General features: G+C 45.0%; 1 protein-coding gene across 3 annotated transcripts in view; it reads right to left on the bottom strand.

The window, feature by feature from the left end:
- Positions 1 to 1,551: 1,551 nt before the first annotated feature.
- The window catches only part of LOC117409817 (choline transporter-like protein 2), a 31,519-nt gene continuing 18,458 nt past the window's right edge, over positions 1,552 to 14,612 (bottom strand). For 2 of the 3 annotated variants that reach the window (XM_059006878.1, XM_059006877.1), the window contains exons 11-22: positions 14,281 to 14,412; positions 12,761 to 12,860; positions 12,353 to 12,445; positions 11,051 to 11,150; positions 10,136 to 10,398; positions 9,648 to 9,742; positions 9,258 to 9,361; positions 9,071 to 9,144; positions 8,405 to 8,475; positions 7,870 to 7,958; positions 6,907 to 6,991; positions 4,680 to 6,519 (exon numbers count right to left, since the gene is read on the bottom strand). In XM_059006878.1, coding sequence (XP_058862861.1) covers positions 6,392 to 6,519; positions 6,907 to 6,991; positions 7,870 to 7,958; positions 8,405 to 8,475; positions 9,071 to 9,144; positions 9,258 to 9,361; positions 9,648 to 9,742; positions 10,136 to 10,398; positions 11,051 to 11,150; positions 12,353 to 12,445; positions 12,761 to 12,860; positions 14,281 to 14,412 — 1,334 coding nt within the window. In that variant the 3' untranslated portion in view covers positions 4,680 to 6,391. Of the gene's footprint in view, positions 3,329 to 4,679; positions 6,520 to 6,906; positions 6,992 to 7,869; positions 7,959 to 8,404; positions 8,476 to 9,070; positions 9,145 to 9,257; positions 9,362 to 9,647; positions 9,743 to 10,135; positions 10,399 to 11,050; positions 11,151 to 12,352; positions 12,446 to 12,760; positions 12,861 to 14,280; positions 14,413 to 14,612 lie in introns of those variants that run through there. The other variant, XM_059006879.1, reaches the window with a different exon arrangement.

Here is a 14,612-nt window from a genome sequence, read left to right as displayed (position 1 = left end):
ATCTCAAGTAATAATACAGTTATAACAGATAACGGGCTAGGTCACATGTGCAATACATTGAAATAACAAAAATCGATATTATCTTAGCTAGATATATAATCTTAGCATGAATAAACTTGTGTTTCCTTGTCCCTTTACACAGTCTAATACTGTATCACTCACTATAATACACACTCATATATATATATATATATATATATATATATATATATATATATATATATATATATATATATATATATAACTGTGTATTATAGTAGATAGATAGATACACTGTATATCACTTTAGTGTATTCATTCTTTTAAATGTATATTTTCTGTATGCTTTTGTGGATATTTTAGTGCATTATGATTTCAAGGTAACGGTTTTTTTAATGGTTTTCATTTTGCTGGGGTATTATGGCCCAAATCGGTCGCCCGCCCCTTCTCAACCCCCACCACCGCCGTATCTTCATGATATCTCCCTTTGAATGCATATCTTGCTGCGGGTCTCACACAGAGCTCAGTGGCTGCTGATATTAGAGCAGTGTTAGACTCCGTGACAGACAAACCAAAAGCTTAACAATTAGAGAAAACAACAAAAGTTACCAGAACAGCTATGAAAAGATAAGCAGACGGATTCTTTGTAAAAAAAAAAAAAAATCATTGATTAACGCAACCAGGTGCAGGCACGGTGCAGAATCGAAGCTGCACACACAGGTCCACACTCCTGCTCAGTGCATGGGCAGCAGTATGGAGTAGTGGTTAGGGCTCTGGACTCTTGACCGGAGGGTCGTGGGTTCAATCCCAGGTGGGGGACACTGCTGCTGTACCCTTGAGCAAGGTACTTTACCTAGATTGCTCCAGTAAAAACCCAACTGTATAAATGGGTAATTGTATGAAAAAAATAATGTAATTGTATGTAAAAATATAATGTGATATCTTGTAACAATTGTAAGTCGCCCTGGATAAGGGCGTCTGCTAAGAAATGAATAATAATAAGTGCAACACTGAAACCAGATCCGCAGGCAACAGACGCCGTCTGCGCAGCTTGCGTTCACGGAAACCAGGCTTTGTCGTCTTGCCTTGCAGTTTATATTACACAATGTACTTTTGCAAAAAAAAAAATACTTCGATTGAATGAAACACGCCTTTATAATTCAATGCGAGTTGAGTTCAAATCTTCAGGGCAAGAAACTTCAAATCCTTTTACTTTGTATGATCTTTGCGATCATTGCTGTTTTTAACCTGTTTTTTTTTTTTTTGGTTGCTGAAATTGCAATTAAGGCTGTTTTGTTCAATTACAGCTTCAGTTTTGCTGCAGTAATGTGCAAAGTCAATGCTGAGGAGCTTTGAGTACAGGAGCTGCTCTTCATGTAAGGATAGATCAGCCAGTCTTTACCGGCACAGTGTACTGCAGTAAGAAAGAGACACACTAGAGGGCGCTGGCTCGCTCTGTGGCGAATCCAGTTTAGCTTGAAGTAAAGAGATCAGCTCCTGGTCTTCGGTGAAAGCACATCAATAAACACTTATTACAATAAATTGAAAATGCCATTTAAAAAAAAACACATGCACTAGGAAGTTATTTATTCATTAAAAACAGTACAAAAGCTGTTATATTCATTAAAACATGCCTTTTAAATGTACAAAATAAAGAAAAAAAAAACACATTTTATTTAACATCATGTTCTCAAAGAAACTACAAAATGGTATCACAAAAGTCTTCAGTATATGAAAAACTACACAGCGGTGTGCAATTCAATATGTTAACGTAACATTATGCAGCAGGTTGCATTCGACTCTATGAAGCAAAGTTAATTCTACAGGGTGATGCGACACTTTTGGCCAGAGCTGTACACTGATGTAACAAGCATCGTACACTATTACCAACTGCTTAAAACATCCTGCAGTGTCTTAATGCTCATAATTAGTTGCACCTTTCTTGAAGAGAAAAACAGGCAGTGGAATTAGTGCTACTGTAATAATCACTCACTATAAAAATGACTCACTTCCATCCCTGAATAAAACTCCCGTTGCATAGCGGTCCGATCCATTCCTGGTTTTACTAGCATTTAATAACACACCTGAGCTTGTTACCGGTACACACCGGGGCTCGCATTAAAGCCCGGAATGGGAGTGCTGTTTCCATCTCTGAACAGGCCACTAAAGGCATTTCAAAACGTACACTTCACCTTGCATCATGAGTTTCAATACATCCTGTTCACAACCACGGCTCCTCACAGACCTGCACAGAGAGGTTTTCTTCTAGCAGACCCTCCGCTTGAAGCAATGAGATAAGGTCCTTTATTTATACAAGATATACAGCTTTTTTTTTTTTTTTTTTTGACGGTCACATGACAATTTCCCTCAATCAGGATTAAGCCTGGCAATGACGCTGCAGAACTACATAACCTAACAAAACCCAAACTGAATCTAGAAATCTAGTAACGTGCTTCAGGTCTAGACGCTTGCCACATGGTTTGAGGGAATTAGCCATGGAACGCAGCACACAAGGAAGTGGATGCTTCGTTTCCACTGCCTCTCGACAGGTAAGCTGAGCTGGCCGGTCTGGGACAGGTGTAGCTGGAGGCTGTTTCCAGTGAGGTCGTTTTCCAATGCTTTTCTTTAGTAAGACTACCAGAAATAATAATAAAAAATAAAAAAAAACAGCCACACACGTTTGTTTAACTTCGTCTATCTTCAATCAATCCCACAATCCAATGTGACGTTTTACTTCCTGTGTCACTACACCTGACAGTTAGGTAACACAGACAGCCGTCTAACTACACCTCATCCAGGCCGGCCAGCTCAGTTACACCTGGGGAGAGGCTGTGGAGAGGAGGCATTAGCAGACAAAAGGACAACGGTCGGACAGACAGGACGTTTACCAAAAAACAAAATATTTACCATGGAAGTTGTTTCACCTTTAAGCTGCCATATTTGCAGATTCCATTTTAAAACAATATCATCTTTAAATATGTATCACGTCTCATAATGCTAAATAACACACCGATAACTGACGTTTGAAACACTCCCAATAATACAAAAAAATGGATGCAAAGTACTGTACCTTAAAATCGATACACATGGGCGAAAAAAATCTAATTCTGCAGATATATGCTATGGCAATTCCATTAAAGATGAAACTGCCTCCACAGTAAAGAATTCTTCTTGTAGACGAGAGGGGCGGTGCTGTTGCTGTCCGCACGCCCTGCTGCAGACGAAGCTGCTGGCCCGGGTGGCTATTCGCTGGGCTTCGCTTCGTTCTTTTTCTTCAGAGCTTTGAGGAGGGTGTCAGGCATGAAGTAGGGTCTTTCCTGGGAGCCGTCGTTGCGCTCCAAGTCTTCCACTGTAGCAGGGAGGGGAGAGGAGACACACACAGCTCAGTCAAGACACAACTCCACAGCACACTGATGAACAACAGCAGGCCCCAGCTAAGCTTGGCCGCTTCCTAGAAGCAGATTGACGTCACTTTTCTGCTGGTCTGGAAGGGGGGGGGGGAGGATTTTTGGTCGGTTCTGTCAAGCTGTGCTACAAAACCTCTAGACTGCCATTCCCAGTCAATATAAAAGCGTTTAAAACACAGCACTACAAATAAAACCACACTGACTACCTATTGGGAGAGCAAACCCTACACCTGGGAAGAAGTATCTATAAGCAAGTCCAAGTGTTTAGCAAGCACCTGGAGAAAATGATTTACCTTTAGCGATATGCAAAGTGGAGGCAACAGCTGCGGTTGACCATGGAACGTAAAATCCATGCCTAGCACAGGTAGGAAGTGGCAAGCTTTGACACACTTACTGTGCATTCAGAGGCTTTGCATATTCCACCAGCCCAGTGTAGAGACTGCATCACTCCGCAGTGTAACACACAGAGCAGCACAGCCTGGACTCTGAGGAACGGCTCACCATCCATTCATCACAGCAGGGAATTCCACCCTAACCATCTCCCGTTCACTCTCCATTCCTACACTGACCCAATCAGACCCCGAGATTCCTGCCATTGGCCGTTTCTCCATTCCGGAATTGGAATGGGGGTTCTGGTCGGATTTGAGAAAGCTAAGCTATGCAGTTGGGTCAGAATGTCTTCATCTTGGATTATGATCTGCTCAGGTCTCAGAAAGCTGGACAGGTCAAGGCGTAGCAGCAAACCCCAGGGGTGTAACAATTCACTGTGTATCAAGGAATCGTGAGGCTTTCTTTACATCATATATATCATGAGAGAGGTCTGTATCGTTCGTATCTTGATACCAGATCAAAAGCACAGCACAATGCAGATCACCAAATAGTTATTGGATGAAGTAGTGTTTTTATAGTTGGTATGAATACATAATCTCCCTATCTCATCCAGGTTTTATTATTATTATTATTATTATTATTATTATTATTTAACAAGAAGATACACAGTCACGTTAGTGTATTGTAACAGCCCTAGTAAAGAGTAGGGAATTGTGCTCTGGTGATCTGCAGATCGAGCCTGGTCAGCACTGTGAAGTAGACCTCCACTACGACACAGTGAAGAGGAGGTCCTTCTCATCTCATGGGACCCAGCTACATCCAAAAGAGGCACTTGAGACAAATGTGCAAACACTCAATGATGGGGTTTACTGCAGAGTGTTTAAAACCATCGTCATCACAGTTAAACAACGGGCAGGATAACTGGGTTCGAAGTTTGCATAAAACACACAAGACACACATATCTCTGGATTCCCAGCAAGGCATTTGGGTTTTTTTTATTTCGTTGACCGAAGACCGTGGACAAAACCACATTGACCGCTGCTTAAAGTTGCCCATTTAAAAGTGTATTTAATTGTTTTTAAAACCCTTAAAAAAAGGTACAAGGAGCACGAAACAGAGTTTAAAATGTACTGACAGGATGGATCTGGTCATCCACACGGTCAGTGTCCTCCTTGCGATGCTCGAGTCGCTCTCAAATGGATTTCAAGAAGAAACCATTTGAACGTGCGCTCGATTCCTTGTGTACCTCAAGGGGTTCATTAATTTTGTTCCGAGTGGTTCTGGGTTATGATGCTCCAATATTGAGTTCTAATAATGATATCAAATTGATTTTACTTGGCTTTAATATGTTTGTCTGGAGAATCCTGAATGCCGGGACCGAACAGCCTGCCTCATTCAATTTAAATCATGTGACAACTCTGCCAGCCCCACCTGCTCCAGAGATACAGACACAGTGGGAGGGACTGACAGCTGACAGGTCGCATGATTTTAATGGACCGAGGAAGGCTGTTCAGTCCCGGCATTTAGGATTCTCCAGACAAGCTTTAGACACATTTAGAGAAATTATAATAATTCACTGCTGGAGAAACCCAGAGCCGCTTGTAAAACATTTAAAAAAGGACAGATCCCTCATTATAGTGTTATTACAATGAAAGCAGTGGCAGTACTATCTTCGCACACATTAATACAGTGACTGGATACAAATTGATACAATACATATTAGGCACATTACAGCACAGGTCCGTGTACAGACAGATCCTTTAATTCTCATCCTGACAGCTCACGCTAGGGGAAGTCCTGTTTGAGATTTGAAGCCGTTTTCTACACTATAAATAAGTATACAGTGCTGATCTGCAGTGCAATCCTTCACTCACATGTCAAGAGAAACACGGGCTCTTTACATGATCTAAAGAACTGGGATTTCAATCTACAGTAATCCCAATGACCACTTAAGGTACAAAGAGCCAACAAAGTAATGGGGTTTGGGGTGTGGTTACGAATCGCACAGATCTGGCGGTACAGTAAATTCCGACCAGTAGATGGCACTGTGGCACTGCAGCAAGGAGAAACCCAGGATACACTGGGAGATAACAGTCCTTCATCATAATTATGAATACACAATATAGGGTAAGAAAGTCACTAGAGACCAACTAAGCGTTCAAATATCTTGTCAAACAACAGAACACTAGTTAAAATCCCCTCCGGCATGATTAATCTCTGCATTACACTTAAATGTTGAAAGCAGACTACATCAGACAACTATTTTGCCACTTTACACAAACAGCAGTCAGTGGGTTAGCATCGTAATAGGCAAGAGAGGCAGTGGAGCCAGAGTGTTTTAAACACGCAGTTACTGTACAGCAGCATCACCTCGCAGAGATTCAGTCTCTTATACAGAGATTCACGGAAATGTTACATGAGGGCAAATCCAGCACCGGTTGTGTTTCTGAAACATCTGCAGTGCAGTTCTGTAAACTTGACTAGAGATGAACTGTGTGGAGTGGAGATCTCTCTCCTATAGACCTCTATACAGCTCTGCAGTGTTGAGTTCTCTTTCCTATAGACCTCTATACAGCTCTGCAGTGTTGAGTGGAGTTCTCTTTCCTATAGACCTCTATACACCACCAGTCCTCTAGGGGGCAGCACTGCATTCCCTATCTCTTTCCCTATCCTCGCTACTCCTGGGTTTCTGTACTCTTGTCCTCAGTCTCCAGGACGTGGCTCTTAGACAGGATGTCATGGAGCTCCATGGACATGTAGTACGGTTTTTCTTCGGAGCCATCGTTCCTCTCCAGGTCCTCGCCTTCCCTCAGCAAGCAGGCAGGCAAGAGGGGAGGTATGGCAGGGAACCAGGGCAGAAAAGGACCAAGGATAGGTGGGAAAACAAGAACGGAAGAAAGAGAAAAAAGAAGTTAGCAGCGAGAAGGAGTAGAGTTCATGTCAGGAGGAGACAGCTCAAGCAGAAAGCCCAGACCCCCAGTCCCTCAGCAGTGATTTGTTAAAAGTGCAATTTCAGGCTTTAGATTGGCTACAGAATGCCCCTAAGAGAAAGGGTGCTCCCTCCAGTCCAGGGCAGGCTTGAGGCATGGAGACTGAACTGCTCCCTCATCCCCCTTAATATTCACCACATTTTTAAAAGCAAACAAAATACAGAAGTATGTTTAAAATGAGAGGAGAGGCGTGTACTCACAGAAACACAGGAACAGCGTGTCCACACACATGCCGTAGACACTGAAGAAGCCGTGAGCGATGAAGTACGACCCGATCACCACCGTCTGAGAGAACACGGAACAGACATGGGAGCACAGGTCAGTTACCATGGGAACGCAGTCAGTGCTGACGTGCCACAAAAAAACGATTAACAACAAGCCAGAGTGAGGACAGAATGACCTGGCTTTAGAATTTACAGTCAGGAGACTTTCAATTTGACTTCTCTCTGAACCTGTGTCTAGATTTTTAACCAGCATTACTGTTTCTGGAACCAGCATGATCAACATTAGCTCTAATAACAGTAATATGGTTTACAAGAAACATGTCATTTGCCTTTGCTGTATCCTGTGCTGTACATATAGCTGGATTTATTGAATTATATTGATTAGACTTAACTTGATTAATTCTTTTTTTTCATCACGCGTCATTGTTAAATCAACTAACAAACTCCTTTTTTTAACATTTACTAGGGAATAAAGGAGATTTTATCTTTTAAACCTCACAGTGTTTCCAGATCACGCTCCCTCCTGCAACAATGCCGGCGCTCCGATTAAAACAAGCGGTGTAATGTGGGAACAGAAAAACAGCGTCGTTGCAGGGGGGAGCGTGATCTGGGTGCACTGCGGTCCGCACAAGAGAAAGGTTTTTTCTCCTGGCGAAACACGCCCGTGCAAACTTTAAGAAACGCATTGCCCCGTTTATTTATGACCTGTGGTCAAATGTCAAAAGTGCCTGCAACACATTTAAAATTATAAACTAAAAAGAAAATACAAAAATTCTATGGCAAGCATGTCGACTCGAAGTCTTTGTAAACGTTTTTGTTGGAAGACGTTGGGGAAATCCTTCTAGTCGAAACGTTTCTCATCGAAGGCTAGCGGTCTCTTGCACGGTCTTTTTTGGTACTGGTTGAAGAATCTGTACTCCCAGTACGCGGTGCACTCACCAGTATAGGGACCCAGTAGTAGTTGAGTGTTGGGGCGGTGTCCTCAATGGGTTTTATTCTCCCTGAAAAGAAGAAGAAAGACAGGATCCCTGGAAACGAGAGAAGAAAGAACACAGGCATTACATTGTGTGTTCATCCCACCGCGATCCCACTGTTACCAGACCAGAGGTCCCGCAATCAGGGTCGGGTCAGATCCATTCATTCCATTCGAATTCCAATTGATAAATTACTCTGAAAACACACGTTTCAGCACAGCCATACTAGGCACCAGATCCAGACTCTTAATGAGTTTGGAAAGAATACAAGGCCAACTGGCACACTGAGGCTGTGTCGTCTGCAGTCTGGTTCAATGTAACTATTCACTCAGCTATTTAGTTTTAGTAAACAGTGGTGTTTAGATCTGCCATTCACTGAATAGAGCACGGTGTGATATTTGTTCTCATTGCGTTGCCATTGCTGGCAATGCTGTGGTCTGCTAGCTGGCGTTTCTTCAGGGTGCTGCACTGGGATCCCTGGACTCTGTATGGGAGCTCACCAACACTTCCGACGATAAGAAGCTTCCCCAAGAAGAGCAGGAATTCTGTTACTTTGTTCAGAACCGCAACCCTATAAAACAAGAAATAGACAGCTTTGAGGCGAGGAGCCGCACAATCTTATGAGATGACAGACCTCAGGCTTCGAGTCTGGCTTCTGAAATTACAAGTCAAAGGAGTTGGGTGGTCTGAGCTTAGCTCTCCATACACAAAACAAACCCCACCAAATACTGAAAATCACAAAGAGAAAGGGTGCTCCCTCCAGTCCAGGACAGGCTTGAGACATGGAGACTGAACTGCTCCCTCCCTCACCCCCTAAGAGAAAGGGTGCTCCCTCCAGTCCAGGACAGGCTTGAGACATGGAGACTGAACTGCTCCCTCCCTCACCCCCTAAGAGAAAGGGTGCTCCCTCCAGTCCAGGACAGGCTTGAGACATGGAGACTGAACTGCTCCCTCCCTCACCCCCTAAGAGAAAGGGTGCTCCCTCCAGTCCAGGACAGGCTTGAGACATGGAGACTGAACTGCTCCCTCCCTCACCCCCTAAGAGAAAGGGTGCTCCCTCCAGTCCAGGACAGGCTTGAGACATGGAGACTGAACTGCTCCCTCCCTCACCCCCTAAGAGAAAGGGTGCTCCCTCCAGTCCAGGTAAAGACACTGTTTCGACTCACCTAACGATATTTCTCATGAGGAGGAAGAAGGCGTTCCTAGCAGAGGTGCAGAAGTTTTTTCCATAGATTGCGATCTAAAAAAATAAATAAATAAGAGCAAATGGATCAGAGATGTGAGCGACGAGGCTCAGAGTTTTGCTGAGCTGATGAAGAGGAGATGTGCTGTGAACAGACTGCAAGGTCTCACCATGATGTAGGCGTTTCTGTTCAGGAACTTGATGAACTTTTCCAGGCACCAGAAACAGCACTTCAAACAACACAGCAGGAACTTGGTGAACTTGTTCTGGTGACCTGTGGGAAACAGTTAAACATCTCCATTAAAAGCAAAACAAGAGAGAAAAATACACAGACTTTACACAGCGGTGGAATGACTACTGGAGACACATACAAAATAAAAACATATAGAATATCTTTTGGCCAGAGCTGTGTCTGTTGTGTCTCAATCCTAAAATTCTAAGCAATGCAAAATTTTTGGCCATGCCTGTACAGTCCAGTGAAATAGGAACCAGACTCAAACGCTGACCGAGTTGTGTGAAACAAGAAGCTCCATTTCCTAACAGTTGCAGCTGATCCTCACCTTTGAGTTTGTGGTCCAGGTATTCCAGCAGGACTCTGATGACCTGCACAATAGACAGGATGAGCGATCCGAACGCCAGCGACCCCGTGTGGTACCTGCAGGAACACCACCAATACAATCAACACAACGCAGCCCACAGACGCATGGATGTGTGAAGATATGTATTTATATAGGAGGCTTGGTGGTCCAGTGGTTAGAGAAAGGGGCTTGGACAGAGCACAAGGAGGTTCCCGGTTCAATCCCGGCTCAGACACCGACTCGCTGTGTGTGACCCTGAGCAAGTCACATAACCTCCTTGTACTCCGTCCTTCAGATGAGACGTAAAACAAACAAGGTCCTATTGCATCTGCAGCAGCAGTTGTTGATGATTCATAGTTCACCCCCCAGTCTCTGCTAGTCGCTTTAGATAAAATCGTCTGCTGAAGGACTCATTAATAATCTAGATGCTGTTCAGAAGTCCACGGCTCCCCCTGGTGGCGGGAGGTTACCTGAGCGCCCGGCCGAGCGAGGTGAAGATGGGGAAAGCGGGCATGTCGTCGGGTTTCTTGAAGGCCCAGTAGAAGGAGGCGAAGGCTCCTGCCAGCGTCACCTGCCCCAGGGCCGTCACGAAGTTGGCGCACCAGAAGAAGAGGAAGACGTTGTAGAACTGGAAGAAGATGAGGTACTTGTGGTAGTACGTCTCGCCGCCGTAGAACGCAAACAAGCACTTCGCATCCGGGCACGCCTTCGTCATGTTGGTGGTGTTGAAAGTCTGAAAAAAATAAAAAAGAGAAACTGATGAGGATTGTTCGACCCCCTCCTCAGGGCTTTGGCACTCTACCGGCCAACTCTCACTGCTGAACAGACACGACTTCAGCTGATTTGTGATCCGTGTCATTCAAAGAAGAGTGGTGCGCTGCAGAATGATTTTTTTGTTATTACTTTTCGCAGAGAAGCAGTGTGGCTCTAGTGGAGCTGAGGCGGGATTGGGAGGGAGGGAAGCAGTGTGGCTCTAGTGGAGCTGATGAGGGACTGGGAGGGAGGGAAGCAGTGTGGCTCTAGTGGAGCTGAGGAGGGACTGGGAGGGAGGGAAGCAGTGTGGCTCTGGTGGAGCTGAGGAGGGACTGGGAGGGAGGGAAGCAGTGTGGCTCTAGTGGAGCTGAGGAGGGACTGGGAGGGAGGGAAGCAGTGTGGCTCTAGTGGAGCTGAGGAGGAACTGGGAGGGAGGGAAGCAGTGTGGCTCTAGTGGAGCTGAGGAGGGACTGGGAGGGAGGGAAGCAGTGTGGCTCTAGTGGTTAGAGCTGAGGAGTGTCTGGGAGGGAGGAGTGTGGTCTGATAGGTAGAATGGAGGAACTTTAAGGTGAGTTTCCAGTACTTGGTGTAAATGCAGACAGGTGGTGGTGTTTCCATTTCACTGCACCCACCTGTGGGTCGCATGTTTTTCTGGAGTAGATGCACGATGACTCGTTGTTCGTGTTGTTTGGAAACACTTTGTAAACAGGCTCGTTGGAGGTGGATAAGAAGCTGAGGAGAAGAGTTAAGGATTTCCTACAAGTTCAGACTGTTTCAACAATCAAGCGCCATTTAATAGGAGCCGCTGTTTCTGCAAAACATGTGAAGGTCTTAAATTCAGAAGCAAAACATCTTCCAAGGAGACAAGGGGAATAAACAATAACATTATAATACTAGCAGCTGAGAAGAGAAATTTATGAGCGAGAGGAAACCATTCGAACCATCAGAGCTCTCTGTGTGAAGAAGAGTCTCCTTCAGCAACATGACTAGGTAACCCATTCCATCCCCTCCCCACTCTCTGTGTGAAGAAGAGTCTCCTTCAGCAACATGACTAGGTAACCCATTCCATCCCCTCACCACTCTCTGTGTGAAGAAGAGTCTCCTTCAGCAACATGACTAGGTAACCCATTCCATCCCCTCACCACTCTGTGTGAAGAAGAGTCTCCTTTAGCAACATGACTAGGTAACCCATTCCATCCCCTCACCACTCTCTGTGTGAAGAAGAGTCTCCTTCAGCAACATGACTAGATAACCCATTCCATCCCCTCACCACTCTCTGTGTGAAGAAGAGTCTCCTTCAGCAACATGACTAGGTAACCCATTCCGTCCTCTCCCCACTCTCTGTGTGGAGAAGAGTCTCCTTCAGCAACATGACTAGGTAACCCATTCCATCCCCTCACCACTCTCTGTGTGAAGTGTCTCCTTCAGCAACATGACTAGGTAACCCATTCCATCCCCTCCCCACTCTCTCCCTCGCTCGTAGCCTTGTGGATGGAATGCACAAACACTGCCAGGTTTATTTTCCATGTACTGGCTATTTCTTTAAACATTTCTGTAGCCATTTGGAAAGCAATGATGACAGAATTCCAACAGCATGTTTTCAGACTCCTGTGGTCATCTATGTAGGCTTACACTTTACATTAAAACAGTTTTTGTATTAGGTTGTCAGGCTATAGTTTTTTTTGCCAATACTTAACGTATACTAAAACTGTCATTAGAAATCACGTCCCTATTAGCACAGTAACAACCACATACTTCTAAACAGAATTGTTTTACTCGGTTCTTCATGTTTTCTGTACACAGTGTTCTTCTGAAGCAGACAGACTTGCAATATTTTATACACAGCTTTGGCGGTCCTTGCATGCAAAGAAAGCCCAAGACTAAAATGAGAACGCTGCCGTCCTGCCCCAGGGCGAGCTGGGAGGAAAGGATACACCGCGGTGATGGCCCAGTAGGCGATGACGAGAGCCAGGAGGGCAAAGGTCAACAGGGGATAGATCAGGGAGCACATGACGTGACCGACCGCCCTGAAAAAAAACACAGAAACAAATATTTCATGTCCACTTGAATTTTTTGTGTATGTTTTTGGCAGGGTTTAAATCATACAAAGGGCACAACTACAAAAAAGGCTGTCATTTGTAGCAAACACCTCACAGACTCGCTACCAGTCTGACTACGGTAGCCCTACGCCCCTATTGACAGTGGTATGGCAAGTGTTTCTCATTTTGATCACAGCAGGGTTCTCCTCCCTATACTTCAGTCGCTGTGATCTCAAAGCCCTGCACCTGTGAAGCTTCTTCCTCAGTGACTCGCACGCTTTCAGTTCTGTCAGATCTCAATACCTGCTGGCCTCCTTGATCAGGGCTATGGCGATGACAATCCGTTTGCGAAGGAAAATCAGAAGCAGGATGATGACGACCTCAATGATACACAAGATAATCACTGCAGAGAGCAAGAGAGAGAGGAGAGAGAGAGGGAGAGGTATTGAGACACACACGTCAATTTAATACACAAGATAATCACTGCAGAGAGCGAGAGAGAGAGGGAGAGGCATTGAGACACACACGTCAATTTAATACACAAGATAATCACTGCAGAGAGCGAGAGAGAGAGGAGAGAGAGAGGGAGAGGCATTGAGACACACACACGACAATTTAATACACAGAAGAGAACGGAGTGTGTAGACTAGTGCTCATTACTACTAAGGTGCTGGTAATGACAGAGCTGAGAGAGGAGTGTGTAGACTAGCGCTCATTATTATTAAGGTGCTGGTAATGACAGAGCTGAGAGAGGAGTGTGTAGACTAGCGCTCATTATTATTAAGGTGCTGGTAATGACAGAGTTGAGAGGAGTGTGTAGACTAGCGCTCATTATTATTAAGGTGCTGGTAATGACAGAGCTGAGAGAGGAGTGTGTAGACTAGCGCTCATTATTATTGAGGTGCTGGTAATGACAGAGCTGAGAGAGGAGTGTGTAGACTAGCGCTCATTATTATTAAGGTGCTGGTAATGACAGAGCTGAGAGAGGAGTGTGTAGACTAGCGCTCATTATTATTAAGGTGCTGGTAATGACAGAGCTGAGAGAGGAGTGTGTAGACTAGCGCTCATTATTATTAAGGTGCTGGTAATGACAGAGCTGAGAGAGGAGTGTGTAGACTAGCGCTCATTATTATTAAGGTGCTGGTAATGACAGAGCTGAGAGAGGAGTGTGTAGACTAGCGCTCATTATTATTAAGGTGCTGGTAAAGACAGAGCTGCAGAGCTGAGAGAGGAGTGTGTAGACTAGCGCTCATTATTATTAAGGTGCTGGTAATGACAGAGCTGACAGAGGAGTGTGTAGACTTGTGCTCATTATTATTAAGGTGCTGGTAATGACAGAGCTGAGAGAGGAGTGTGTAGACTAGCGCTCATTACTACTAAGGTGCTGGTAATGACAGAGCTGAGAGAGGAGTGTGTAGACTAGCGCTCATTATTATTAAGGTGCTGGTAAAGACAGAGCTGCAGAGCTGAGAGAGGAGTGTGTAGACTAGCGCTCATTATTATTAAGGTGCTGGTAATGACAGAGCTGACAGAGGAGTGTGTAGACTTGTGCTCATTATTATTAAGGTGCTGGTAATGACAGAGCTGAGAGAGGAGTGTGTAGACTAGCGCTCATTACTACTAAGGTGCTGGTAATGACAGAGCTGAGAGAGGAGTGTGTAGACTAGCGCTCATTATTATTAAGGTGCTGGTAATGACAGAGCTGAGAGAGGAGTGTGTAGACTAGCGCTCATTATTATTAAGGTGCTGGTAAGGACAGCGCTGCAGAGCTGGGAATGGAGTGTTTTGCCCTCAGCACAGTACAGAAAGCCTGTGGCACTCACTGAAAGCCAGCCAGGTTTGTCTCAGCTGCAGGTACACAGTGAAGTCGGTCAGCAGGCCCAGCTCTCTGATGCTGACGTCAGCCCCAGGGGTTTGTTTCAGAGCAGCGTACTCCATGTAACAGTGGAATATCCCTGCAGAGACAAGGAGGCTGTCACTCACACACAGCAAAGAGTACAGCACAAATCAAACTCAAGAGAGACCGCACCTGCTGCTACGGACAAGAGGGTTGCACTGAATGTGTTTAGCCTGAAACAGAAAATAATTAGGGGGGGGGGGGGGGGGGGGGGTCGAAATCTTTAAAAATCTTAAGTTGATAAAGTGAACCCTAACC

Source organism: Acipenser ruthenus, chromosome 34 (genome assembly GCF_902713425.1).
Source record: "Acipenser ruthenus chromosome 34, fAciRut3.2 maternal haplotype, whole genome shotgun sequence".
NCBI classification, from domain to species: domain Eukaryota; kingdom Metazoa; phylum Chordata; class Actinopteri; order Acipenseriformes; family Acipenseridae; genus Acipenser; species Acipenser ruthenus.
This window is presented reverse-complemented; position numbering and strand designations above follow the sequence as displayed.